General features: G+C 40.9%; 1 protein-coding gene and 1 long non-coding RNA gene across 4 annotated transcripts in view; both read right to left on the bottom strand.

Annotated features, from left to right (window-relative positions):
- The window catches only part of PIP5K1B (phosphatidylinositol-4-phosphate 5-kinase type 1 beta), a 340,526-nt gene that overhangs the window by 101,691 nt on the left and 211,280 nt on the right, over positions 1-27,555 (bottom strand). For all 3 annotated transcript variants that reach the window (XM_021064629.2, XM_021064626.2, XM_084987622.1), the window contains 3 exons: positions 5,444-5,655; positions 3,778-3,861; positions 3,605-3,653 (listed from right to left, as the gene is read on the bottom strand). In XM_021064629.2, the coding sequence (XP_020920288.1) occupies positions 3,605-3,653; positions 3,778-3,861; positions 5,444-5,655 (345 nt within the window). The remainder of the gene's footprint in view (positions 1-3,604; positions 3,654-3,777; positions 3,862-5,443; positions 5,656-27,555) is intronic.
- On the bottom strand, positions 12,348-18,355 carry LOC146407053 (uncharacterized). The gene is made up of 2 exons (XR_014822766.1): positions 13,658-18,355; positions 12,348-13,356 (listed from the first exon to the last, which is right to left on the bottom strand). It is a non-coding gene; the product is annotated as an uncharacterized LOC146407053 (long non-coding RNA).

The raw sequence follows: 27,555 nt of genomic DNA, 5'->3' as shown, positions 1-27,555 counted from the left end.
GGCATAATATGGAGGAACCGTTTGGGGTGAGTTATAATGAATGGTCCTCCAGACTATCAGTGGTGCTGTAGATGTGGTGGATAATTTCCCACTGGTCTGACATGCGCTCTCCCCCATATTCTGGCAGCTCCTGTCAGAAATGGACACAAATTGGCAACAAGTACGGTTATTTAGAATTATGGGAGTTTCCGTCATGGCTCAGCAGAAACGAATCTGACTAGCATTCATGAGGATGCAGGTTCAATTCCTGGCCTCGCTCAGTGGGTCAAGGATCCAGGGTTGCCGTGACCTGTGGTGTAGGTCGCAGATGCAGCTCAGATCTGGCTTTGCTATGGCCGTGGTGTAGGCCAGCAGCTACAGCTCTGATTCTACCCCTAGCCTGGGAACCTCCAAATGCCTCAGGGGCAGCCCTGAGAAAAGAAAAAAAAAAAAAAAAAAAAGAAAAGAAAAGAAAAGTAGGATGGAAGATGATTAAGACTCAGCCTTTGCCTTCCAAGAGAAGTGAGACTGTGGATCTTTTTTGATATGAAGAAGCATTGTTTAAAGAAGAGGCACACTTGTAAACATATAGTCTTAATGACTGCTTACAATTACACAAATATGTAATCAACACAGAGACTTTCTTAAAAAAGACACCCCAAGAGTTCCCATCATGGCTCAGTGGTAATGAACCCAACTAGTATCCATGAGGCCACGGCTTTGATCCCTGGCCTTGCTCAGTGGGTTAAGGACTGGCATTGGCTGTGCTGTGATGTAGGTCACAGACAAGGCTTGGATCTGGCGTTGCTGTAGCTGTGGTGTAGGCCAGCAGCTGTAGCTCCAATTTTACTCCTAGCCTGGGAACCACCACATGCCTTGGGTGTAGCCCTAAAAAGATAAAAAGAAGAAAGAAAGAAAAGAAAAGAAAGACACCCCCAAACAGATGGTACGGCCAATAAGACAAAGATAGAGCTCCTTAGAAGAATCTGACCAACAGAGGACTAGGCCTTTTGTTTTTTCTTTGCTTTGCTTTTTTTTTTTTTTGTCTTTGACTTTTGTCTTTTTAGGGCCACACCCGTGGCATATGGAGGTTCCCAGGCTAGGGGTCTAACTGGAGCTGTTACCGCCAGCCTACAGCACAGCCACAGCAACGCAGGATCTAAGCCAAGTCTGCAATCTACACCATAGCTCACGGCAACACCGGATCCTTAACCCACTGAGCGAGGCCAGGGATCCAACCTGAAACCTCATGGCCCCCCGTAGGATTTGTTTCCACTGCACCACAACAGGAATTCCTATTTTTTCTTTTAATAGACTTTATTTTTTAGAGCAGTTTTAGGTTCACAGCAAAATTGAGCAGAAATTGCAGAGCCATCCCACATACCTCCTGCCTCCACACAGGCACAGCTTTCCCCAGTATCAACATGCTGCACCAGAGCAGTATACTTCTTAAAATCAATGAACCTACACTGACATATTGTTATCACCCAAAGTCCACAGTTTACATTAGGGCTCACTGTTGGTGTGTACATTATATGGGTTTAGATAAATATATAACATGTAGCCACCATTACAGAATCATACAGAGTAATTTCCCTGCTGCCCAAGCCTCTGGGGTGTTCTTATCTCCCCCTCTCCTACCTGGGACTAGGCCATTTGGATCAAAAATCTCATCTGGCAACAGGGAATTGAAATTGTCTCAGAAAACAGAAGGAGAATGAAATAGCAGGTGTTAACACTCTCCCTTTCACATCATAGCGCTGCTACTTTTCTCAGCTAGAAGGGAAAAAAAAATTAACCCACCATCTTGGCCTTTCCAAAGAAAGAATCTTTGATTTGAATACTAAGCCTAAGTTGGATTCTCAGAAACCAGCCTGTGAACCTGTTGTTTAAAAGTGGATTCTGACAAAGGTCACTGCTTAGCCTGTGGACAAAACGCAGATCTTTCATGCTGAAAGGTCATTACCAGTCTTCCAAAGAATTGAGAAAGTGGATGTGCTTTTCTAAGAAAGGAGAAGAATAGCAACAATAATTCATCTGTTTTCAAAGGAAGGTGTCTGCTAACATTTAAAAAAAATGTGTGAGCAATTCTTTGATCAATACATTCTTTGGAAGTGTCACTTCAAGTTATTAACTGAGGGGCGCTGAGGCCATAAATGTTCTGTCAGCAGCAGGAAGTTCAATTCTAACATCTAGATAGGAAGTTGTATGTGTGTGCAAAGAGTGAGTGAGACAGAAAGAGAGGCTGTTCTTTTTTTTTTTTTTCCTTAGGGCCGTACCTGTAGCATATGGAGTTTTCCAGGCTAGGAGTCTAATTGGAGCTGTTGCTGCCGGCTTATGCCAGTGCCATAGCAACACCAGATCCAAGCCACGTCTGCAACCTACACCATAGTTCATGACAACACCGGATCCTTAACCTGGGATTGAACCCTAGACCTCATGGTTCCTAGTCGGATTTATTTCCACTGTGCCATGAATGGGAACTCCAAGATTTCTCTTTTTATTTTTTTCATTTAGATACAGATTTTATCATACCTCAAGTCTCACGCATACATGAAAAGAAATATGGAAGAGAAATAAAATGGCTAAAATGTCTTCCTAAAACGTCTTCATATTTAGTGTCTAATTCACTGAATCACTTTTAGACTCAGAGGTTGCACTTTTGTTTTCTTCGGTCAAGCCAATTCTGGGTCCAAAAGCCATTTTCCAATCAGGCATCCTTTGTCATGTATAAACCCAATAGAACTTACAAGTTTTTCCTTCCTATGTCCTTATTATGTGTTAGACTTTGAGTTTAATACTAAAGCATGTTATTTGATTGAACCCTCACATCAGTCTATGAGGCAAGGTCTCGGTACTATTACTAGGCTCCTGCTACAAATGGGAAACCAGGCTCAGAGAGGTCAAATGAGCGATGTGTCTGGGTCAAGTGGTCAGTAAAGTGGTCTGAACAAAGGGTTTAAGCCCAGGGTTGCTAACCATCAAAGTCAGGTTTGAACCCATCTAAAGCCTGGTCTTGGGAGGATTTCAGTTCAACCATCCTACTGGTCTTCCCAATGCCCATGAAAGTTTCTTCCTTTTTTGGAGTTCCTGTTGTGGCGCAGCGGAAATGAATCCAACTAGGAACCATGAAGTTTCGTGTTTGACCCCTGGCCTTGCTCAGTGGGTTAAGGATCTGGCATTGCTGTGAGCTGTGGTGTAGATCTCAGACGAGGCTTGGATCTGGCGTTGCCGTGGCTCTGGCGTAGGCTGGTGGCTACGGCTCCGATTAGAACCCTAGCCTGGGAACCTCCATATGCCTTGGGTGTGGCCCTAAAAAAAAAAGAAAGTTTCTTCCTTTTTCTCATCACCTTATAATTGGGCCCTTCAGATTGTACATAAAAACAAGACATCCTTTTGTTTTCCTGGCCTCTACCAGGCTGGATGGTCTCTATTTGAAGAACTACTTACATTTCTGTTGTCTTTTTTCTTAGATCTGAACTAAACTGCTAGCCTAAGATTCTGAGTTCATAAAAATCTTTGTTTTCTCTCCTCTTTAAGTGATACGGCTTTTTAGACACACTTTAAAGTCTCTGATAAATCAGAAAAATATCCAGTTTAATAAGGAGCATGATAAATCACTTACCCCATCATAAACAAGAGCTTTCCAGGAATGTTCCAACTTTTTCATTAACCTAAATGGAAACAGACAGAAAAAGAAAAATAAGAACTTAAAATCACTCCCATTTGGGGAATTTTCAGACTGTTTCATTGATTTATTTTGAAATTTATAAAAGGCTATCTCCCCAGCTTTCTTACCTATATGACTGCAGAATGTCAATAATGCCCATGAATAAAAGTAGTTTTTCTCCCTTATGACTTTTAGCTGGAATGCCTCCCATTCTGTGGATAGGGCAAAAGAGAAAACATTCTATATGAATAGGAAGTTAAAAATCATTTCTAATAAATAGACTACAAATTCAAATGAGCAAACTTTATGAATTCTTGAATATCTCTCCCTTCATCATTTTTTGGGCTTTAGCTAAAGTCTTCCTGGGAATACAGGATATTTTTTCCCATGGAGAAGAATAATAGTATAGCTGAAGAGTTGGATGGGAAAAACCCAATTTAAAAATTCTTATTTTATAACCCTGAGCAAGAATTTTAAAAGTATTTTAAAATATTGCTTATTAAAATTGCAACAGTTTGGAGTTCCCATCGTGGTGCAGTGGAAACGAATCCAACTAGGAACAATGAGGTTGCGGGTTCGATCCCTGGCCTCACTCAGTGGGTTAAGGATCTGGCGTTGCCATGAGCTGTGGTATAGGTTGCAGACGTGGCTTGAATCTGGTATTGCTATGGCTCTGGCGTAGGCTGGTGGCTACAGCTCTGATTAGACCCCTAGCCTGGGAACCTCCATATGCCGTGGGTGCGGCCCTAAAAGGACAAAAAGACAAAAAAAAAAAAAATTGCAACAGTTCTACATATTCACTGTGAGATTTTAACATGAAATATAGAAAAGCACAAAGAAAAACATAGAAAGAATCCATCCCTAGGATGTGGAGATAACCACCATTAACATTTGGCACACCTTTCTGTGTTTGTGTGTGTGTGTTTATTAATCCAAAAAAATGTTTATTTAATTTGTTTTATAACCTGATTTTTTCACTTCTTGCTAAAGTATAGAAAATTTCTTCATATTCAATGCTAATATGTTTTTTAATGACTTTGTGGGACTTCACTGTACTGATATAAAATAATTCAATCAATCACTGGACATTTAGATGGATTTATAGCAAGGATTTTAAAAAATCCTTTGTATGTATGGATTTCCTTTATAAAGTGAAATATGCCTGCACTTAGTCATTGTTGGAGAATCTTACAAGGCAGGTGCTTACAGAGAATGATTTCTTCCAGGCTTCTTGCTCAGTTAGTTCACACAGGTGATACATTCAACCACTTCAATAATTTCCTTTGGTTGTTGTTGTTAGTTGATACACTCTCTCTACATGCAAACTCACCTTGCAGTTACTATCACATCTGGCTGAAGCAAGAGACCACATCTACCAGTGTGTAGGAGTAGGATAACAGAATCCTCTTATGAGATAAAAAGCTCTGAATTGCAGACATAATTTCTAGCACGTATTTGCTGAAATACATGTTTATTCAAATTCAAAGTATATTCCCGCTGTTGGGGTAGATATTTTGAATATGTAGTAAATGGATAAAAATATTTTTAGCCATTGTTAAAGAGGAAGCCATTTGAAAAGAGCAAACATGTATATGAAAGAACCATAACTCAAAAAACTGCCACTCATCTAGTTATCCACAGATGAATGCAAATGAGGTCTGGCTTAATCCATTTTAGCACCAGGTAGGAACCTATTCCTAAAGAGCCACCATGAAGGGAACACAATAGCATTTAACTCCCAATGATGTTGGCTGCCACCATCAAGGCAATGTATGGGCAGATGGCTGCACTTACGTGTCTGGGTTCTCTGTGATGATCCCATCTCCAGATTTCCCTGGCCCCTGGATGGATTCCATTGCTGTTGAGTAGAGAACTTTTTGCATCCCAGGACGCTTAGCATCAGGCACATTTTGTGAAGTTTCCTCTTCTTTCTCTTTGAGGGAATGGTCCAAGACGTGGATTCCCAGCAAAAGGCTATAGTCCATAATCTTGAAGCTTTCTAGCACCTGATTGAGAAAAAGAACCAGGAGATCAGTCATTCCAATGGTTTATAAGCCTCATCTGCACAGAATCAGAGGGCTCTAGATATGCCTACACAGTGTTCCTGTTTCCCTCCTTTGGGGGGGGGGGGTTGATAGAGGAAAAATCAAAATAAAAACATGTGAGGTTATCATTAGGTCATATGCAGTAAGGATTACCACCATGGCTCCAAGATGATATTTTTGTGCAAATATAGAGGACGCACATCTTTCCTTAGAAATCTATGGATGTTTCACTAATAGCATTTATTGAACACATTCTGTGTACCAGGTGCTAAGTGGTTCATTAGGAGTCAATTCTCAAAACTCTTTGAGCTAGGTGCTATTATTGTCTCTGTTTTGCAGATGACAAAAATTGAAACAGAGAGAGAATATATAATTTGCTCAATACCACACAGCTTGTAAGTAGCACTGTTAGGTTTTAAACTCAGGAAGTCAATTCCGGCATCCACATTCTTAAGCACTAGAGGTGAGAAACCAACAGGGCATGGTCTCTACAAGCTTGACCCTCCTCAGCACAAAGACCCAGCTGGAGAGGGTTTTTGCCTGGATTCTGTTCTCAAAATCTTCATCTTGTTAGAGTTTAGTCCTCTCCTTTTCAAAGCCTGTCTTCCAAAGTTATCATTTGGTTCCCTGTGGCAAGTCTTTTAAATGAACAGGACTTACTGCGTGATTATCCAGTCAGCAAACAGTGGGCAAGAGAAGGAATTAAAAGTAGCTGGATGCAGGAGTTCCCTGTGGCATCGCAGGTTAGGGATCCAATGTTGTCGCTACAGTGGTTTGAGTTGTTGCTGTGGCACGGGTTCGATCCCCAGCCTGAGAAATTCCACATGTCGTGGATGTAGTCCCCCCCACAAATAAAACTAGCTAGATGCAGCCAGATAAAGGAATAGCAATGCTCTGACAAGAAAACCATGGGGACAAAGTTGAGATATGAGGCAGGCAGTCAACTCGGCTCTCGAGTGTGGGTGGGTCTTTGATACTCAGGATGCTTCTTCACCTAGGGAGGAGTGTTCAGGAGGAAAGATTTCCTCTAGGATAAATTTCTTTTTTTAATAGATTGTCTAGGATTCCTCTCTTCAACAGATTTTTTTTAATTCCTGGCATTTCTCACACAAAGCTGCTCAGGAATCAAAACAGCCCAGAAAGTAAGACAAGCCTGGATGGCAGAATAACTATCTCTGAATGAATCAACATGATAATGTCTCTGTACTCAAGTCAGGAGATGATGCCCTTGGGGATCAGAGTCTGTAGACTATCAGTTAACCAGGAATGGAATATACACCTAGAATTTTTTATGCTTTTCATTCTTCCTTAGCCCAAGTGCATTTCAACCGACATTTTTTTTTTTTCCTTTTTAGGGTCGTACCCTTGGCATATGCAAGTTCCCAGGCTAGGGGTAGAATTGGAACTGTAGCCCCCAGCCTACACCATAGCCATAGCAATGCCAGATCAAAGCCAAAGCTGTGACCTACACCACAGCTCACGGCAATGCTGTATACTTAATCCACTGAGCAAGGCCAGGGATTGAACCTTCATCCTCATGGATGCTAGTTGGATACTAGTCAGATTCATTTCCGCTGCACCACAATGGGAACTCCCATCATCCGACATTTTTTTTTTTTTAACTTTTTGGCCATACCCATGGCATATGGAAATTCCCAGGCTGGGGATTGAGTCTGAGCCATAATGCCAACAATGCCAGACCCTTAACTCACTATGCCACAGTGGGAACTCCCTTCATCAGACATTTATGGCAACGTAAAGATGGGTCAGGCCTGAGGATTCAAATGTCTGTGCCTGCCACTTCCTGGATGCCATTTAACAGCAGGCTTTGTGAACCATGGCATATACACCTTCAAAAAACATGGTTATTCCAGGGTCTTATGCCTCTTTGCCAGCAGTGAGGAAAATTTAAGTGGATAGGAACTGAGTTTCAACTGTTTCAGGGTGCCCAGCCTTCAGCTTTCAGTATACTAGGGTTGAGTACTTTCAGAAAGGGGGCAGGCATGAGATGAGAGTAGAATCTTATTTAAGTGGTTTAGGCCCTGCACTTTCGAACCCGTGAGATCAGAGAGTGGCTTCACAGTAGTGTGGAACGGGTTCCCCCAACCTAAGAAGCAGTGATGTTGTCAAGATTAGAGAGGGAAGGAAGGGCGATAGGAAAAGCCCCTCACTGCTGACCCAGTGCTGGGCATCTGAGCCACTGACTGGTCCCCATGGAGGCATATACAGGTCTCACCCTTCCAGAAAGCACCATGGAGCCAGGTGGGTGATGAGATAGGTTTGCATCAGGGTTGCCAAGGACAGCCTCTTTAAAGAAAACACTAATGGATATTGGGTGCTTTCTTTAAGCAGGAAAAAGCAGACGAGGATCTTAGCCTTCCTAACTTTCCACCATCCTCAAAGCACAGCTTGGGGATTGTGGGCGTCCCCCTCTCCCAAGTCAATGACAACCCTGTACAATGGTCACCATCTGCAGAGGCCAGGTTTCCAACTCTCATTCATCAGTGCTGGCATGTCCCTGCTTAGAGAGACTGCTGCAGAGGGACATGCAGATTATAGAACACAAACCCTGTGACCCCAAGTGGGTTATATCACCTCCCTGTGCCTCAGAGTCTCCCTCAGGAAAATGGTGAGAGTAACATTAACTACTGTACAGGATGCCTATGAAAACCAAATACAATAAAGCAGATGAAGTCCTTAAAAAATTCTTGGTACAAAGAAAGTGTTCAATTAACTGCTAGTTATTACCGCTGTGATTATAACGTATGGCGACTCATTGCTCATCACTGAGGTGTCAGCTAGAAGTTGACACCCTTGGAGTTATACTGCTGAAAAGAGAAATTCATAAAAAGCCAACAAAAATAGGAATGCACTTCTAGCCTGCTTCCCAGTGTCCTTTTGGCACGTCTGGATTCCTTTAAAAGTTCTAGGTTGGAGGTACCCAGGAATACTGCTTGCTTGTTCAGCAGGAAAAGGTTGGCTGACATGGCAATTCTGGTCAATGGGCTATAAAACAATGGCCTCATGATTTGCCTGAGGGAACAGTCCTGTGTTCAATGGGTAAAAATCACAGCCTTGTGAGCTTCAGAGCCCAAAGTACCCATTAGTAAACATTCCAAAAGCAGTGAACCAGCCTCAAAAGCAAATTCTAATCAGGTCCTGTGACAACGTTGTAAATGTTCCTAAAAGGCATCCAGAGTTGTAGAAACGGAAAGGCATTTCTGGACACCATCATATTTGTTTCATTTTTCTCTGCAACGCATACAGATATGAATTCCACGTGTTAATAGTCTTTCTTTACATAATAATTTTTATTATAGTTTCTTATAATAATTTTTCATGCATTATTACATCCGAACTGGTTTTTGCTGTTGTTGTTGTTTGCTTTTTAGGGCTTCACCCATGGCATATGGAAGTTCCCAGGCTAGGGGTGGAATTGGAGCTACAGCTGCTGACCTATACCACAGCCTGAGCAATGCAAGATCCGAGCCGTGTCTGCGACCTACACCACAGTTCATGGCAATGCCGGATCCTTAACCCACTGAGTGAGACCAGGAATTGAACCCACATCCTCATGGATGCTAGCAGGGTTTATTACCACTGAGCCACAATGGGAACTCCCCACCTGAACCGTTTCATTGGCACTTGTAGTCTCCTTTCTTGCCCAAGGATAGTCCAAAGAGAACATGTGCATTTTATAAGCAGTAAGAAGTCAGGCTCTGGTCCAACTTTAACTAGTGGACAAAGCAAGAGACGAGGTCAGTATTTTAAGTGATCAAATATTAGTTTGGGTTTATTTAAAAACATCCAAACCAAAACTTTGATAGAAAATAAACTAAGAAAAAGTTACAAATAAATTTTAAAAAGAGATTCTTTTCCTCTGCACTTTAAAATTGGACTGCCAGGGAGTTCCCGTCGTGGCACAGTGGTTAACGAATCCGACTAGGAACCATGAGGTTGAGGGTTCGATCCCCGCCCTTGCTCAGTGGGTTAATGATCCGGCGTTGCCGTGAGCTGTGGTGTAGGTTGCAGACGCGGCTCGGATCCTTTGTTGCTGTGGCTCTGGCGTATGCCGGTGGCTACAGCTCTGATTGGACCCCTAGACTGGGAACCTCCATGTGCCGCAGGAGCAGCCCAAGAAATGGCAAAAAGACAAAAAAAAAAAAAAAAAAAAAAAAAAATTGGACTGCCAGCATCCTTGAAGGGAGCTGGTGGTCTTCAGGAGGTCCAGCTTCTACTTTCTGAGTGAAAGCCTTAAAAAAAAGATAAATTCCATTCCTGTCTTGTGTGGAGGGTTGTGCATGGTTGTTGAATTTTAGGTTGGAGAAAGTCACTATCCATAAAAAAAAATGTTAAGGAAGAAAAAGATAGCTATACGGACATATATTTTAAGTGAAATTCCCAAACCTGTGTAAAAGGAAAGATTCTGGGAACAGATTTTAGTCACGTGCATTGCAGATCTGCATCCATTAGGAACAAAAAAGTTCTGTTTCTCATATCCTCTCAGATATTTAATTAAAGGAATCGATAAATCTGCCAAAATCTGAACGTGTGAGCGTTGAGAGGGTGCAATATCCTGTGACAACAAGACAGACTGGTGTCTAGTCTGTCACTCAGGCATGTATTTTTTCCCAGGATGTCTTCCTGACCTCACTGTTGCTGGTGGATTTTGTACCTATGCATTTGCTATGCAAATGTCAGCAGCAATGCAAATACAGGTGCTTTTCCACCCAGCTTGGTTAAGACTACTCCCTCACCTGCGAAAAAGCAAAAGCAGAAAGGATTCCCAGGTGTATGTAAAACTGAAAGCAAGCTGAAATACCCCAATGCTTTTTATTGTTAGAACCAGCTTATTTCTTGCTCTTCTTCCTCAAGGACCATTTTAAGTCAGTAATAATACTGGAATGTGGTTAAAAAGTCAATGTCAAAACAGCTGGTACAACATCCTGAAGATGAGATTAAAACTATCTGTTCCTGAATAGAGAATCCGGAAACAAACCCTGACACCTATGGTCAATTAATCTTTGACAAGGGAGGCAAGAACATAAAATGGGAAAAGGAAAGTCTATTCAGCAAGCATTGCTGGGAAACCTGGACAGCTGCATGCAAAGCAATGAAACTAGAACACACCCTCACACCATGCACAAAAATAAACTCAAAATGGCTGAAAGACTTAAATATACGACAGGATACCATCAAACTCCTAGAAGAAAACACAGGCAAAACACTCTCTGACTTCAACCTCATGAATATTTTCTCAGGGCAGTCTCCCAAAGCAATAGAAATTAGAGCAAAAATAAACCCATGGGACCTCATCAAACTGAAAAGCTTTTGCCCAGCAAAGGAAACCCAAAAGAAAACAAAAAGACAACTTTCAGAATGGGAGAAAATAGTTTCAAATGATGCAACTGACAAATGCTTAATCTCTAGAATATATAAACAACTTATACAACCCAACAGCAAAAAAACCAATCAATCAGTGGAAAAATGGGCAAAAGACCTGAATAGACATTTCTCCAAAGAAGATATACAGATGGCCAACAAACACATGAAAAAATGCTCAACATCGCTGATTATAAGAGAAATGCAAATCAAAACTACCATGAGATATCACCTCACACCAGTCAGAATGGTCATCATTAATAAATCCACAAATAACAAGTGCTGGAGGGGCTGTGGAGAAAAGGGAACCCTCCTGCACTGCTGGTGGGAATGTAAACTGGTACAGCCACTATGGAGAACAGTTTGGAGATACCTTAGAAATCTATACATAGAGCTTCCATATGACCCCACAATCCCACTCTTGGGCATCTATCCGGACAAAATTCTACTTAAAAGAGACACATGCACCCGCATGTTCATTGCAGCACTATTCACAATAGCTAGGACATGGAAACAACCCGAATGTCCATCGACAGATGATTGGATTCGGAAGAGGTGGTATATATACACAATGGAATACTACTCAGCCATAAAAAAGAATGACATAATGCCATTTGCAGCAACATGGATGGAACTAGAGAATCTCATAATGAGTGAAATGAGCCAGAAAGACAAAGACAAGTACCATATGATATCACTTATAACTGGAATCTAATATCCAGCACAAATGAACATCTCCTCAGAAAAGAAAACATGGACTTGGAGAAGAGACTTGTGGCTGCCTGATGGGAGGGGGAGGGAGTGGGAGGGATCGGGAGTTTGGGCTTATCAGACACAACTTAGAATAGATTTACAAGGAGATCCTGCTGAATAGTTTTGAGAACTTTGTCTAGATACTCATGTTGCAACAGAAGAAAGGGTGGGGGAAAAATGTAATTGTAATGTATACATGTAAGGATAACCTGATCCCCTTGCTGTACAGTGGGAAAATAAAAAAATTATTAAAAAAAAAACAAAAAACAAACAAACAAAAAATCCTATATTACCATTAAAAAACAAAACAAAATAAAACAAAAAAAACTATCTGTTCCTGAAATGAAGCATACCCTCTAGGCTGTCACGGCTGGTGATGCATCGGGTGCTCTCATTCACATGTGATTTCTGTAGAATTAGTGAGTTAATGTAGGAGTTGTCCTGTCATCTTAGAAAGAGAGGCACTGTTATCTTCTTTTCACAGCCAACATTCATAAAGATTGGCTGGTCTTTTTCCCTTTTCATCTTCTGTGCCATAGTCCTTAGCCTGCTGCACACTGCTTTCTGTCTCTCTGCTAAAAGGAGCCCAAATGGCTACCCTATAGGATAGACTCCACGCTCTGGGGCCAGCTGCCCCAGGGTGACTCATGGCTCCCCTACTGCTTTGTCCTTGAGCAGATTATATAACCTTTCTGGGCTTGGTAGCCTCATTTGTAGAACAGAGATCATAGGGACACCTATCTCACAGAGCTAGTATGAAGGTTAGTTCATCCGTGTCAAGTCTTAGGACAGCCGTGGCATACAGAAAGTACTTAATAAATGCTAGCTCTTCTTGCTGTTCTTGTTCTCCTCCACCTGTAGAATCCATCACTGCTGACCATACCCTCTGAAATCTCCACTCATCCTCAGCTATGGTGGCCTAGCTTCTCTTGGTTCTGTGCCAGGCACCATAGAAGTTGCCCGATCTTTGGGGGAAGTAAAACAGACAACTAAACTATCCTGAAAATGGCACAAGCCTGGACCACAGCTTGGAATAAAGCCTGGAAGGAAAAACCTGGGTGCTGTGGAGATACCCCCCCCCCCACACACACACAAGGGGGACCTTCTTTTGACTTGGGGGTATCAACAGTGAAGGTAAGAGATGACAGTACTCGAAAAAGGGGCCAACTCAGGAGCTCCAGGGAGATGTGGACAGATTTAATACTCTTTTAGGGGGAGATTCCAAATATCATCTCTCTACAGACAATTCCTAAAATGTTATCTTTAATAGGAACTCACTCCTAAGCTACAGTCCTGTATATTTCCCACGGCCTCTGGTCACTTCTAAACTTCTGGACACTTCTAAACTCGCTGCAACCCCAAACTCATTTCCCCCAAAGCAGTTTTTCCCATTTTTCTCTTCTCTGAAATCATTCTAATGTGGATTTCAGACTCTATGACTCCTTTTCCTTTCATTAAGTGACCCAATCCTGTAGCTTCTATAATCAAAATGATCCTTCTTACTAATGCTTTGATTTCAACTCCCCCCTTTCCCTTTCTTTTTTTTTTTTTTTTTTGTCTTTTGTCTTTTTGTTGTTGTTGTTGCTATTTCTTGGGCCGCTCCCGCGGCATATGGAGGTTCCCAGGCTAGGGGTCGAATCGGAGCTGTAGCCACCGGCCTACGCCAGAGCCACAGCAACTCGGGATCCGAGCCGCGTCTGCAACCTACACCACAGCTCACGGCAACGCCGGATCGTTAACCCACTGAGCAAGGGCAGGGACCGAACCCGCAACCTCATGGTTCCTAGTCGGATTCGTTAACCACTGCGCCACGACGGGAACTCCCCACCCTTTCCCTTTCTGATCCATTCCCAACACCGTTGCTTGATAGGTGACATCAACCCCTTCTCAAAGCCTGCTGCACACTGCTTTCTGTTCCTCTGCTAGAAGGAGCCCACCTCTCACCACAGCTTAGGTGACACTGAAGGTCCTTGCTACAGTGGCCCCAGCCAACATCTCTGTTCCTTAATACCTGTCTAGAGACATCTCCCAGCCTAGTCAAACTGAAATCCTTTAATTACCCCTAAATGTGCCCAGAAGAGGTAAGACCAACGGCTCATGCTGTTTCTTCCAGAAGGTCATTCAAATGTTTTTTTTTTTTTCCAAAGCCTATTTCAATTCTTAACTCCATGAAGACTATACTCATGATGTTCATAAAATATTAGGAGGACACCTCCCCTCTGAAAAACTAAGCACATTATCAGTGTCCTTCTATGGAATAAAATTTGACTCTAGGTTTATTTACATTTTTCCTATTATACACATAAAACTATTCCACTCACCAAAGGCTTATTTTACTTTGTACTCCATGCTGTGTACTCTGATCATAGCAGAAATGTGCATTTATATTATTGCTTTCCATGTGAACAAGCAAACTCTTCAGCAGCAAAGGATATATAGCACTACATCTTATATCTCAAATATAAGAACTTAGATATTCTGCTTCTAAAGTCTATGATTACAATACTTATGTAAAGTCTTTAGCACTGAAAGCATGTGCTGTGATCTTGTGCTCTACATTGTCAGAAAAAATATAGATAATAGCCTACAGTATTTTCAAACCTTCCCACACCAGAGGTATTTATATGCACTGTGTCAAGGACAAAAATCAAGCTGTTATTTAGAGACTCTTAATTTACTGCTTAGTAGGCACACAACTAAATGCCAGATAAAAGGCAAGCTTGTTTGCTAAAACTAGGCTGAGCTTGGAATCTGGTAAGAATATCACATTTCTTTTTAGAAAGCCTTTGCAAAGCAATTCGCAGGCTGGGTCAAGAGTGCTTGGGGCTGAGTTTAAGATGGAGGCTCTGTTCTGAAACACATCTCAGGGCTTCCTTAGCATTCCCGCCCTCTGTTTCTCTGTTTTTCCAATTTGTAAGGAATAAAGTTAAGTTGGCGTAAGACTGTGAAAGGAAAAATCAACAGATGAGTTCAAACAACCAGTGAAAAACAGATGCCTTTACCAAGGCAATAGAAATTTAAAAAAATAAATCAACAGGATCTAATCAAACTTATAAGCTTTTGCACAGCAAAGGCAACCATAAAAAAACCCACAAAGACACAACCTACAAAATTGAAAATGGTGCAACCAGCAAGGGCTTCATCTCCAAAATATACAAGCTCATACACTCAATAGCAAAAAAACAAACAACCCAAATGAAAAATGGGCAGAAGACCTAAACAGACATTTCTCCAAAGAAGACATATGGATGGCCAATGGGCGCATGAAAAAATGATCAACATCACTAATTATGAGAGAAATGCAAATCAAAACTATAATGAGGTACTACCTCATACCAGTCAGAATGGCTATGATTAATAAGTGTACACAAACAAGTGCTGGAGAGGGTGTGGAGAAAAGGGAACCCTCCTGCACTATTGGTGGGAATGTAAATTGATAAAATTACTATGGAAAACAGTATGGAGGCTCCTCAGAAAACTAGATATATATAACTACCATATGATATGCAATCCTACTCCTGGGTATATATCCAGACAAATTTTTCATTCAAAAAGATACATGCACCCCTATGCTCATTGCAACTCTATTCACAATAGCCAAGACATGGAAACAACTTAAACATCCATCAACAATAGATGGAGTAAGAAGAAGTGGTACATACACACAAAGGAATACTACTCAGCCATAAAAAAGAACAAAATAATGCCATTTGCAGCAACATGGATGGAACTAGAGATTTTCATACTAAGTGAAGTAAGTCAGAAAGAGAAATATACCATGTGATATCACTTATATATGGAATCTAAAATATGGCACAGATGAACCTATCTATAGAATGGAAAGACTTGCAGATCTGGACAGCAGACTTGTGGTTGCCAAGGGAGAGGGGAAGGAAGGGGGATGGACTAAGAGTTTGGGGTTAATAGATGCGAACTGTTACATTAAGAATGGATGGACAATGTGGTCCTGCTGTATACCACAGGGAACCATGTCTATCACTTATGATGAAACATGATGAAAGATAATATGAGAAAAAGAATGCATACATATGTATGACTGGGTCACTTTGCTATACAGCAGAAACTGACAAAACAATGTAAATCAACTATAATGAAAAAATTTAAAAAAAGAAAAACAGGTGCTTTTAAAAACTGGTACCCAGCATCATAATACAATAAGAGTAGCAAAGATAATGCAGTTCAAGTAATCTGTAAATGATGCCTTATGCAAAGTGGAGAAAGATGGTGTTTCTAGGAGGGAAGAGATGCTCTTTAATTACATCTTAGGCAAGTAAGGTTGCTAACAATTTCCCATGTCTCAGGGGCTCTTATGGACATTAATCCATTCATGAAATATTTTATTGAGCATCTATTATGTGCTTGGCACTCTCTTGTTAGAAATATTTTGAGCATTCTAGTTAAAGTGTGACAAAACAAGACCATCACCATTTTACAACCCTTAAAGAATTAATGGATCTAGTCCATGGTCATCAATGCCGTTAACATCACAGAAAGAAAGGCATTCTGACACTATGTGCCTCTGGTTGGGTGGAGAAAAAAAAAATCAAACCTAAATTTGACCAAATCCCTAGATCCAACACCCAATCTACATGAAAAACCAGGGGAGAGGGCATTAAAAGAAATTATGGGTATGTTATTAGTCAAGCATAGATAATGGAATAAAAAAACCAATTACTTCAATAAATATTCCCAATGAAAAAATAAGTGACCAAGGTGAAGGAGGGTGGTTAACAAATAAACCCGATTTAAATCCTGATCAAAACTATATAAAAAAGGTTTTTCCCCCTAAAACAACTAGAAATGTGAACATTTACTAGTGAGAGTTATTAATTTTGTAAAGGCATGATAAAGGGGTTATAGTCACTTTTTAAAAAAAGGAGTCCTTAATTTGTAGGGATTGTAACTAAAATGTTTGAGAAAAATGATGTGAGGCTTGGGATGTGCTTCAAATTCGATGCGGGGTAGTGGGATAAAACAAGATTGGCTATAAGCTGAAAATCCTTGAAGCTGGTACAGAGTACATGGGGGTTCATTGTCATATTGTCTACTTTTGCATATGTTTGGATTTAAAAAAAATAAAGTTTCATATACTGCTTTAAAATGCTTAGATGAAATGCATTTATATATCTGTTTAGAGTTAACTTACCACCATCGATGCTGATGACAGGCAAGAGATGGCACAGATGAAAATAAAAAAGTTATTTGGGATCTCAACTAAAATGATTAAATCAGAAAAGTTGCCATGTTCTATGCTCATCTTGCCTGATCATTCTTTGATGGAAGATGTAAAGAATAACCAACTTAATAAGATGTGGGGCTGATCGGAAGATATATCAAGGTCCTGGAGTAATTGTTCCAACTGGCCTAGTCTAGTCCCTGAATAAAAGGTTAAATGATTGGCAAAAATATTTGTGTTAATTCAACAATACAAGGCAATTCAAAATAGTATCCTGAAGATTTTATGCAGAGACATTTCTGGATCCATTGGTTTAGGGTAAAATGAACCCAAGGGTCTGCCATTTCTCTCAAAGTCAGCTCCCTGGAGTAGGGCTCCAAAATTCCTTGCATGTTCAAGTTCAGTTAAAGAGGCATGATGTCTTCTAAATTTAGTTTAATTTCCTCAGTAAAGCTCAGAGCGTTCTTTGCTAATATAATAAAGGGAAAAAACAGGTTGTAAGACAAGCCATACAATTTTGGCTGCTAAAGCAGACTGAAATAAATATTCAATCCTTAGCCTAGTGATGGCAATAATGTGTTTTTCACTGTGTCTAATCCAGTGATTTAGAATTCCGGGCTGTGCTTGATTAACCTATACCAAGGCTTTTTTTGCTCACTTAAAGAGCTTAAAGTAATAGAAGTGTACCTAATAGGCATGAGAACTAGTCATCTATTACTTTAAACGCTCTATCTATGAATATATAGATGAATGAACTATATATACATATATACACATATATATTCATCAGCTTCTATATTAGAGGGGTTGTGGATCTTTTTCTTTATATAAACCTTGTTTCCACACGTAAATAAGTCTTAATAAATTATCTTGTAAACACCTTTAAAAGTAACATAATAAAAATTCAAGTACTTCCCATTCCATTTTCTAGTTGCTTCACCATAAATGATTTGCTTCATTGTGGTTTCACTAGCAGGACAGTTGAGAGCCTGGGGCTGTCCATAGGTGAGCCTCAGAGGCCATGTGTGGTCCAAGTTTCTGCCTGCACTTCAATGCATGAGGTGAAATTCCTGAATCCTCTTCCCTATCTACTATTCTCCATCCCCTGTGGTGGACTGCCTCTCTGGGTAAAGGGGAAAAAGTCCTTATCCCTTCCCTCTTCCCTTAAATGAATAAGCAGAAGGAAGAAGGATGAGAGCGTCTGTCCATGATAATTAAGATCTCAATGGTTTGCCTTACGGTTTAAGCTCTAGGCTTCTTTGAGGTGAGGGCCATACCCCACAGACTTAGCACTGAGCCTTATTCAGAACAAGAGTTCAAAACTATTTGTTGAATGACATGTAATTAGTTTGGTAGGAAGGTAAGGTAGCATTTGTCAACTGAGATACCTGTGGTGGTTTCAAGCCAGACCATGCTCTGAGATCATTAAAGGTTCCTCAGGGCAGGAAGAATCTGGACAACTCACCATTAGTACTGAAAAACTTAACAGTTTCTGAAGAGTATCAAGCACCTACCCATATGGTAAATTTTGAGAAGTGATAGAAGACCCAGGCTGTGGAAGCTAATAACACTAGCAAGGAATTCCTTCAGGATCTTGAGGTAAAGAAAATATATGAGGGTAGCTCATTTCCACGTCCCACACAGCACGAAGGAGATGATTTAAGGTGGCAAGAGAATACAGTAAGTGGAGCCCCTGCAGTAATGTTCTGGTCTCTGTGTGTCAAGATGTGATCAATAACCTCCATTTCCAATGTGTTTACCTAAAAAGATGGAGTAATCAAAAGAGTCAACCTAGGCCAGGCCTGAGAGGGGCTCCAACTTTGACTAAGAAGAATAATTACATTGAGGGATGACTGTTTAAACCCGAAGAGCCTGAAATAGTATTAATTGCTAAGTTCAAGACTGGGGAAGTGGATTTTTGTGGGCAAGAGTGGACATGGAAAATTAAAAGACTCTATTTTCTCTATACAACTAAGTATAGAGAAAATAAATTTGCAACTTAGAATCACTGCTTTCTCTATTCCTGGAGAATTAGGTTGTTGACATAGTCTCTGAAATGGCTAATAATATAGAAAAGGTTGTATAGCTCGTTTGCAAAGAGAAAAACCAGAAGATGGTGAATCTCCCCTCCAGAGAACACCCATTATCCTCTGAAGCCAGATTACCAGATGCTGGTAAAAATGCAGCAAACAATGCGCTGGCATCTCAAATGCTCTGTCTTTGGAACAGCTGGAATTGGCAAAACATGGGCAAAGTTTGCAAAAAAGGTCTTGATGTGGGGAAATGAAGAGAGGAAGGTAATGAGATACAGACTCCAGCAAGGCTCACTTTCAGGCTAGATGAGGATATTCTAAGTCAACATTAGGTTTTAACTTCCCTGCATCCTTAACAGCTCTGGACCATGGATGTATCCATTGGACCCTGTATCCCTTTAAAAATACTTTTTTTTTTTCAAGTATACATGCAGAGAAGTGCACAGACATATCCTTTTAAATAAAAAGTTGAAATTTAATACATAAATTCATTAATAACAGATTATCCTTGGCCATTTCACTCTTATGGGGACAGGGGTGGGGAATTCGTCCATGGAAATTTTCTACCTCACAATACAGAAGTGCAGAAATTTGAGGAACAGGAGTTCCCATCGTGGCGCAGTGGTTAACGAATCTGACTAGGAACCATGAGGTTGCGGGTTCGATCCCTGCCCTTGCTCAGTGGGTTAATGATCCGGCGTTGCTGTGAGCTGTGGTGTGGGTTGCAGATGCGGCTCGGATCCTGCGTTGCTGTGGCTCTGGCGTAGGCCAGCGGCTACAGCTCCGATTTGACCCCTAGCCTGGGAACCTCCATATGCCACAGGAGCGGCCCAAGAAATAGCAAAAAGACGCACGCGCGCGCACACACACACACACACACACACAAAGGAAATTTGAGGAACAGAAGTGAGGAAGAAGAATTATGGATGGAAATACTAAATTAAAAGATGTCTATGAGGAAGGACACTGATGAAGGACATTCACTTGCAGGAGAGGGGAGGCATGTAACACTGTCGACTGAGAGTGACAGAGAAGAGCCGTGTACATGAGCCTCTCAGAAGTCAGTATGCGCTCATCTTTTTGAAAAGAATGAGAACCAGTTGTGTGGTCCAAGAAATACCTGGCCTTTCACAAGGAGTCAAACAGTCCCCATCCTCCAGAACATGGCTGCTCAGTAAATGTGCACTGAATGGTGAATGCATAATATAAAACCCTATAAAAATCAAAGTGATTTTCCCCTTTAAAAAGGGGAAAGCGTTTAAAGGTGTTTCCACAAGGCACAGTTCTAAACCATTTTCTACATTCTGCAACATTTCCCAGACCTTGGAAACTCTCAAATAGGGACTGTGACTCAGTCTTTCACCAGATTCCAGAAGTTTCTCCTAAGCTATGGCACCTCATGCCCATTTTGCAAGTTTATAGGGTTCGCCACCCCTCTGTGTCCTGTGGCTCGGGTATTTACAACTCTGCTCTGTTTCACAGGGTCATTCAAGTGACAAACTGACACTGGCATCGCAAGTGGATCCACCCTCACCAACCTCAAAGTCTTTCCGGGAACATCTTCAAAGCCAGGGTTGCTACCCTCATGCCCCCCGTGGCCATGTCCCCTTCTTGCTAGAGCTCTCTGCTCTGGTTTCCCAGGATCCTCTGGGGCAGGAGGAGGTGGCCCATGTGGATATGCCTTTCCCTTTGCTCCCTGCCCTTAGAGAGCCTGTGAGTCCTCCCATTTGGGGCCCACAGTGACCTCACCTCTAGAGCTGGGGTCACCTACAAAACCAAAGACAGGTAGGTTCTTCTCACACAATAGCAGAAAGCCCTCATGTACTATTTCTATTTCATAGAGCCCAAAGACTTCAACTTCCTTTAGGTGGGCTTACTATGTATGTTTATATTTATAAGGGACAAGTTACTTCAAATGCAAGCTAGCTAGACACATCACCACCACCACCACCACACCTCAGGAAATACGTGAGTTCTCTCATCTTTTATTTTTTTTCCTTTAAGGGTTGCACACGCGGCACATGGAAGTTCCCATACTAGGGGTCGAATTGGAGCTGCAGCTGCCAGCCCACATCTTGGCCACAGCAACTTAGGATCCAGGCCATGTCTGTGACATACACCACGGCTCATGGCAACACCGGATCCCCGACCCACTGACTGAGGCCAGGGATCAAACCTGCAACCTAATGCATGGATACTAGTCGGGTTCGTTACTGCTGAGCCACAATGGGAACTCCAAGTTCTCTCATCTTTAGGTAGTATTTCTTTTAGGAAGAAAAAGGAGTTTACTTCTTAGGGTCAAGTAAGATATTTTCATTCTCCATTTCCATTCTTTTCTGTAGACATTTTTATAATATTCCATTTGGTTGGAAGTGAGGGTTAAAAAAAACCCCACTGACTATGGGGGAGTTCCCTTCACAGCTCAGCAGTTAACAAACCTGACCAGGAACCATGAGGTTTCGGATTCGATCCCTGGCCTCACTCAGTGGGTTAAGGATCCGGCCTTGCCATGAGCTATGGTGTAGATCGCAGACGCAGCTCAGATCTGGCATTGCTGTGGCTCTGGCATAGGCCAGCAGCTGCAGATCTGATTAGACCCCTAGCCTGGGAACTTCCGTGTACCGCAGGTGCGGCCCTAAAAAGCAAAACAAACAAACATGACTGACTCCATCATACTTCCATTTCTGTAGTTAATGAGAATTCTCGAAAGCTGCTCACACAGGATTCAAAAGCGTACATCTAGCTCCCATCTCTCTCACCAGCAGATACAAAAAACAATCAACTCCACTGTAACCCCATCACATTTCTCAAAAAGAAGTTTGCTTTTAAGTTAATAGGATTTCATGTGCACACACGTTGGGAACAGTTGGCAAGTGCCAATGGGCTTGATTATGCTTTTCATTAAACTTTCAAAATTAAATGTTTGGATTATTAATTTTCCTTTATGTTCCTCGGTCACCTGGCACTGTTTTCCTCTCTCCCTCCTCCCTTGAGGTAGGTGATGAGATTAAGTTAACTCATTGCCTCGTCCAAGCCACGCTGTCTACTTTGTGGGAATCTTTTCTCAACTCCTACAGCACCTTCTCACCAGCTCCACGTCAGAGCTAGAAAACCAGTCACTGGGCCCTTCCATCCCATCCTGTCCACATCCATCTACTACTTCATATTTTCATTTCCCCCAACTTTCCTTCATTACACCTATAAGCCCCTTAAGGAGAGGGAAGAGATGAAATAACCCGGGGATTTGGTGTAAATCCTGGCTCTGGCACTATAAGCTCTGCGGACCTAGGGAAGCTTAACCTCTCCTGCGTCTCCACTTCATCCATCAGAATGGAATAATGGCACTCACTCTGCAGGGCTGTTATGAGGCTTAACGCAATAATCTACCTATAATGTCAAGCACTGTCTGGTATGGAGCAAGTCCATAGTAAACCTTAACAGAACCAACCTATGGATGAACTGAGCCTTGGAATGTGTTCCTGCTGTCCACAAAATCATATATTAGGTACCACATTGAGCCTATGTATTTCATAATCATGTATTATATAGGATATGCTTTCAATGTTAAGCTACTTTGTTATCTATAGGTTATAGCTAAGATAGAACCCTCTCTATCCCAAACTGGAATAGCAGGTTTTCGAAATATTGAAAACTGCTTATTTGGCTCAAACTAAGGTATACACACTAAGCAGAAAGTCAGGCATGAAAAACACCACAGAAGAGTATCTTGATTTTTGCTGCTGCTCCCAATTCTCTGGTACTGACCATCTTGTCCCTTCTGCTACTGCTGGTTGGAGCTCCTTTCCATCACCCGCCTGCATTAGAGCTGAACAGCAGCAACAAAGGGGACAAACATCAGCCCCTTTCCAGGACTGATGAACAGCTGTGTTGTACAGATAGTCTTAAATGGGGACAACCATCACCACCTAATAACTGAGTAGATTGAGGTCAACACAGTCGCAATTTACTGATTTACTGGTCATTAGCAGACACTGGCCAAATAAATAATACAAATGTACTTCAATTATCCACCCATTCACAGAGCTGATAGGATGATTTACTCTGGTTCTATTTCACACCAAGCCATGGGTAGGCTATTATCAAAGCTTGCTTGTATTATGTTCACTGATTAGGGAAGATTTACCCTGTCGAAAGTGTTGTTGCTATTGCCTTAGCTTCAGGAAAAGACAAGACTGAAACAACTGCTATTAAGTGTGAAGTGATTTGAAGGGTAAGACGATGAAATCACACAATTACTGCTCTCCTAGAGAGCAGAGTTTAGTTGGCAAATGTAAAATGCATACTCACATAATTACAATGCCATGTAGAAATACCAATGGCTATAGAATAGAGTTAGATGAGCACTTAAAGTCTCTTAGAAAGACTTATTATTGGTGTTAAAGTCCTGCACCTCAGGCCTCTACTTCTTACAAACCTCTAGCAATTACATTAAGACCCACAGATAAATGATCAGCCACTAGACTTAACTGAGAGTTCTTCTGCTTCATTTTCCCACCCCTCTTTCCTTGATCTCCAAACTACTCTTTTATTGGATTTATTTTTTGCTTTGCTGGTGTACACACTCAAGTAAATTTTTAACAAGAGATTTAAATATATACATATCAGAATGGCTAAAATAAAATGTAGTGATAAGAGCAAAAGCTTGGTGAGAATGAGAAGAAACCAGATCACTCATACATTGCTGGTGGAAATTCAAAATGGTATAGCCACTCTGGAAAAGAGTATAGCAGTTTCTTTTGAAGCTAAACACGTTCTTACCATACAATAAAGAAGCTGCATGCATGCATTTACACCAGAGAAATGAAAACTTACGCTTATACAAAAACCTGTATTGCAAATATTCATAGCAGCTTTATTTGTAACCGTCAAAAACTAGAAAACGCCCACATACTATTCCACGAGTGAATGATTAAACTGTGGTATGCCTATACTATGAAACACAACTCAGCAATAAAAAGGGGGCAAACTATTGATATACAAATTAATTTGGATGGATCAAAAAGGTATTATGTTGAATGAAAAAAAGCTGATCTCAGAGGTTACACACTGTATAGTTCTTTTTTTTTTTTTTTTTGGTCTTTTTAGGGTCACACCCACGGCATATGGAGGTTCCCAGGCTAGTGGTCCAAGAGCCAGATCCTTAACCCACTGAGCAAGGCCAGGGATCGAAACCACATCCTCATGGATGCTAGTCGGGTTGGTTAACCCCTGAGCCATGATGAGAACTCCTGGTCCTTTTTTATTTATTTATTTATTTTTTAGGGCTGCACCTGTGGTATATGGAGGTTCCCAGGTTAGGGGTACAATTGGAGCTGTAGCCCCCGGCCTATGCCACAGCCACAGCAACGCGGGATCCAAGGTGCTCTGTGATCTACACCACAGCTCACAGTAACACTGGATCCTTAACCCATTGAGCAAGACCAGGGATCGAACCTACAACCTCATGGTTACTAGTTGGGTTCGTTAACTGTTGGGCCACGATGTGTATGGTTCTTGAAATGACAAAATTATAGAGATGGAAAACAGATTGGTAGTTCCAGGGGATTGGGGAGGGGTGGGATGGAGGTGGCTGTGGCTACATATAAAAGGAGGGGCAGGAAGAGTCTTTTTAAAAAAATGTTTTTTTCATACTTTTCCTCAAAATTTTATTTTGAAAAATTTGAAATCTATAGAAGAGTTACCAAGTTCATATAAGTAACACCCATTAAAAATTTCTTATGAAAAAGAATAAAATAATGTCACTTGCAGCAACATGGATGGAACAGGAGGGGTCTTTGTGAAGGAACTGTTATATACTTGATTGTGGTGGTTTCAAAAATTTACATAAACATACAATTGAATAAACTATACGTACACACCCATGCCCACACTCACATGAATGCATGTAAAACTAGTGAAATCTGACAAAGATCCCTAGATTGTCCCCATGTCAACTTCCTAGTTATACTAGTGTACTAAGGTTATTTAAGCTATTACTGCTGGGAAAACTAGGTAATGAGTATATGAGATCACTCGGTATTTTCTCTTCATGTGACTCTACGATTATTTCAAAATAAATTGTTTTTATAAAGGAAGATTTATAGGGAGAAAAAATTTCCTTCCGCATATGACAATGTCTTCTACTCTCACAAGGAAATCTCTCTTGGCTAGGCACAGACATCTAAGATCATTTTCTCTCAGACCAGAGCACAGAGTTCCACTGTTCCCCAGGAACTTTATGATTCTTTCCAGCTCAAATAATCTTTAACTCCATTAAGCTGTTTTTATTTATTTGTTCACCAACTTGTAACTTTGCTTTATGTTGATAGTACCATGTTATCAAAATAACACATAAGCGATGACAAAACAATATGATTTAAAATAATGGAACAAATAAAATATATCATGGATTAGCATGTCTTTAAAATATAATCTGGAAAACAGTATGTTTATCTGTATCTTTTTTGGGTAAGTAATCTGCTAACAGAGAAGCAGAGTCAACGCTACCTCTGTCTCCTCATGCTGAAGTCAAAACAAAATCCAATTCCTTACTGATAAAGCAATAGCTTAGATCTAAGAGTTGTCATCAGGAAGAGATGTGTATCATTTTTTTCTATTAAGTCTGCAGCATTTTTTCCCTCTTTAAAGATAACTGGAAGGCAACTAGTACATTTAAAAAAAGAAAAGAACTTGTCTATGCTAAATGCAGAAATATTCATGCTGAACAAAGTTATAGCTATAAGCATAAGCACTAGCCAGCATGCTAAATTAAGTATTATAGAAAATAACTTACACTGTAACACATACAAACATGCCCAGAGCTGAGCAGCATCTGATCTACAAATTTTGAGCCCGCCATACACGGAAAGAAACCCCACTTTGCACATCAAAAAGTCTCAGTATTCATAAGACTGGTCTCATTAATATTTCATTGATATTAATATTTATGGTGACAGACATTTGTGTGAAAAAAGAAAATTGCTTCCCCACTACATAAAAATTAATAACTTTGGTGCTCCACAAAAATAAGAATAAATGTAAAATAAGTCATTTAAGTCATTAATTATCAAGACTGTGTCTGATAAAACTCTCACATGAAGGAATAAGAACTATCTGAATTGCAAATGCAAGTTCTCACTAATATACTTTGTACCAATGTCATTTCCCCAGAGTTACCAATAAATATTGTAAGATGCAATAATTTATCAAATTCATTCAATGAGGCTGGGTTTAGACTTTTACTAAGTTATGTCAGAGAAGAAATAATTATAGTAAATTAAAAATGAATGCCAAAATAGTTCCTAACTGTTCTCCCAAAATTAATGCATAAATTTCAATTTAATTTTAACTTCACCATCTTGTAATATATCGTGCAAATACACAATAAGGCAGATATGCAGCTGCAGAGAGGTACAAGAAATAAGCTTTGGCCTTTCAGATATTTAGTTTAGCTAGGAGACAGTGCATAGACCTAAAGGAGGCAAGGATCAGTAGTAAATAAAATAAAGCCTAATGACTATTTACAACATCCTTTCTATGGGAAAACAATAGAAAGACAAAACTACTTTTGTTACACAAATGACTTTTAACATGGGACAATCAATACAGTTTTTCAAAAAATCCCAAGTGATTCAAAACGGAGAACATCTGCCTTATGAAATTTTCAGTGCTGTATCTGGCAGGCATTGCTGTGAAACTGGATACTTCTTCCAAAACAGGCAGAACTTAAAAAACCGTCACCAAAGATTTTTTTTTGCAGGTATACCTAAACCTGTCTTCTTCTATCATCAGACAGTTTTTTCCTTTGTTCAAATATGTGTTTCAATGAACAGTTTCCTAAGTACCTACTAAGCACCAGGCATCGAAGATAACAAGGACAGAATAAGGCTTGATCCTCAGGCTCAAAGATCTACATGTGAATAAATAAAATAGTATGTTCAACACTAAAGAGGTTCACCCTGGAGGCTTGGGGAACCACAGCAGGATGGTCTCAGGGGCAATGACACCTAGGTCGTCCTAAAATGAATAGGTGGGGGCAGGTGAAGGAGAGAAGAGAAGAATGGTCCAGCAGAGTAAGGCATGCATGAAAAGACCAAAACCTTTAGAGAATGTGTCCGGTAGATCAGAATGGCTGGAGAGTGGGCATGCTCTGGGGAGAAGGGAGAGAGAAAGCTGAAGTGGGAACCTGAGAGGGCATCTGGAGAAGTGGCAAGGACCAGATCAGGAAGGATCTGAATGCTCCAAGCTAGGAAGCATGTATATAGGCTTCGGCCTCAAGGCAGTGGGGAATCTCAGCTAGAGGATCTCAGGGAGCTGGTGGTCTTCTGACACGAGAATCAGTCCCGCAGCAGCAGTGGAAGTGCTAGGCAATGGCAGTAAAAACTAGTGAAGAGCCTACTGCCAAACTCCAGGTGATGAAGGGTCTCAATCAAGGCAGTGGCTATTCATCTGCATAGGAGGGGGCAGATCCAAGAGCTATTTAAGAGGCAGGCCGGA

Source organism: Sus scrofa, chromosome 1 (genome assembly GCF_054392235.1).
Source record: "Sus scrofa isolate SSC_HxYL_T2T_F1_AM1 chromosome 1, Sscrofa_HxYL_maternal_Yorkshire_Landrace_v2.0, whole genome shotgun sequence".
NCBI classification, from domain to species: domain Eukaryota; kingdom Metazoa; phylum Chordata; class Mammalia; order Artiodactyla; family Suidae; genus Sus; species Sus scrofa.
The sequence above is the reverse complement of the archived record's forward strand: the minus strand, read 5'-3'. Positions and strand labels throughout refer to the sequence as shown.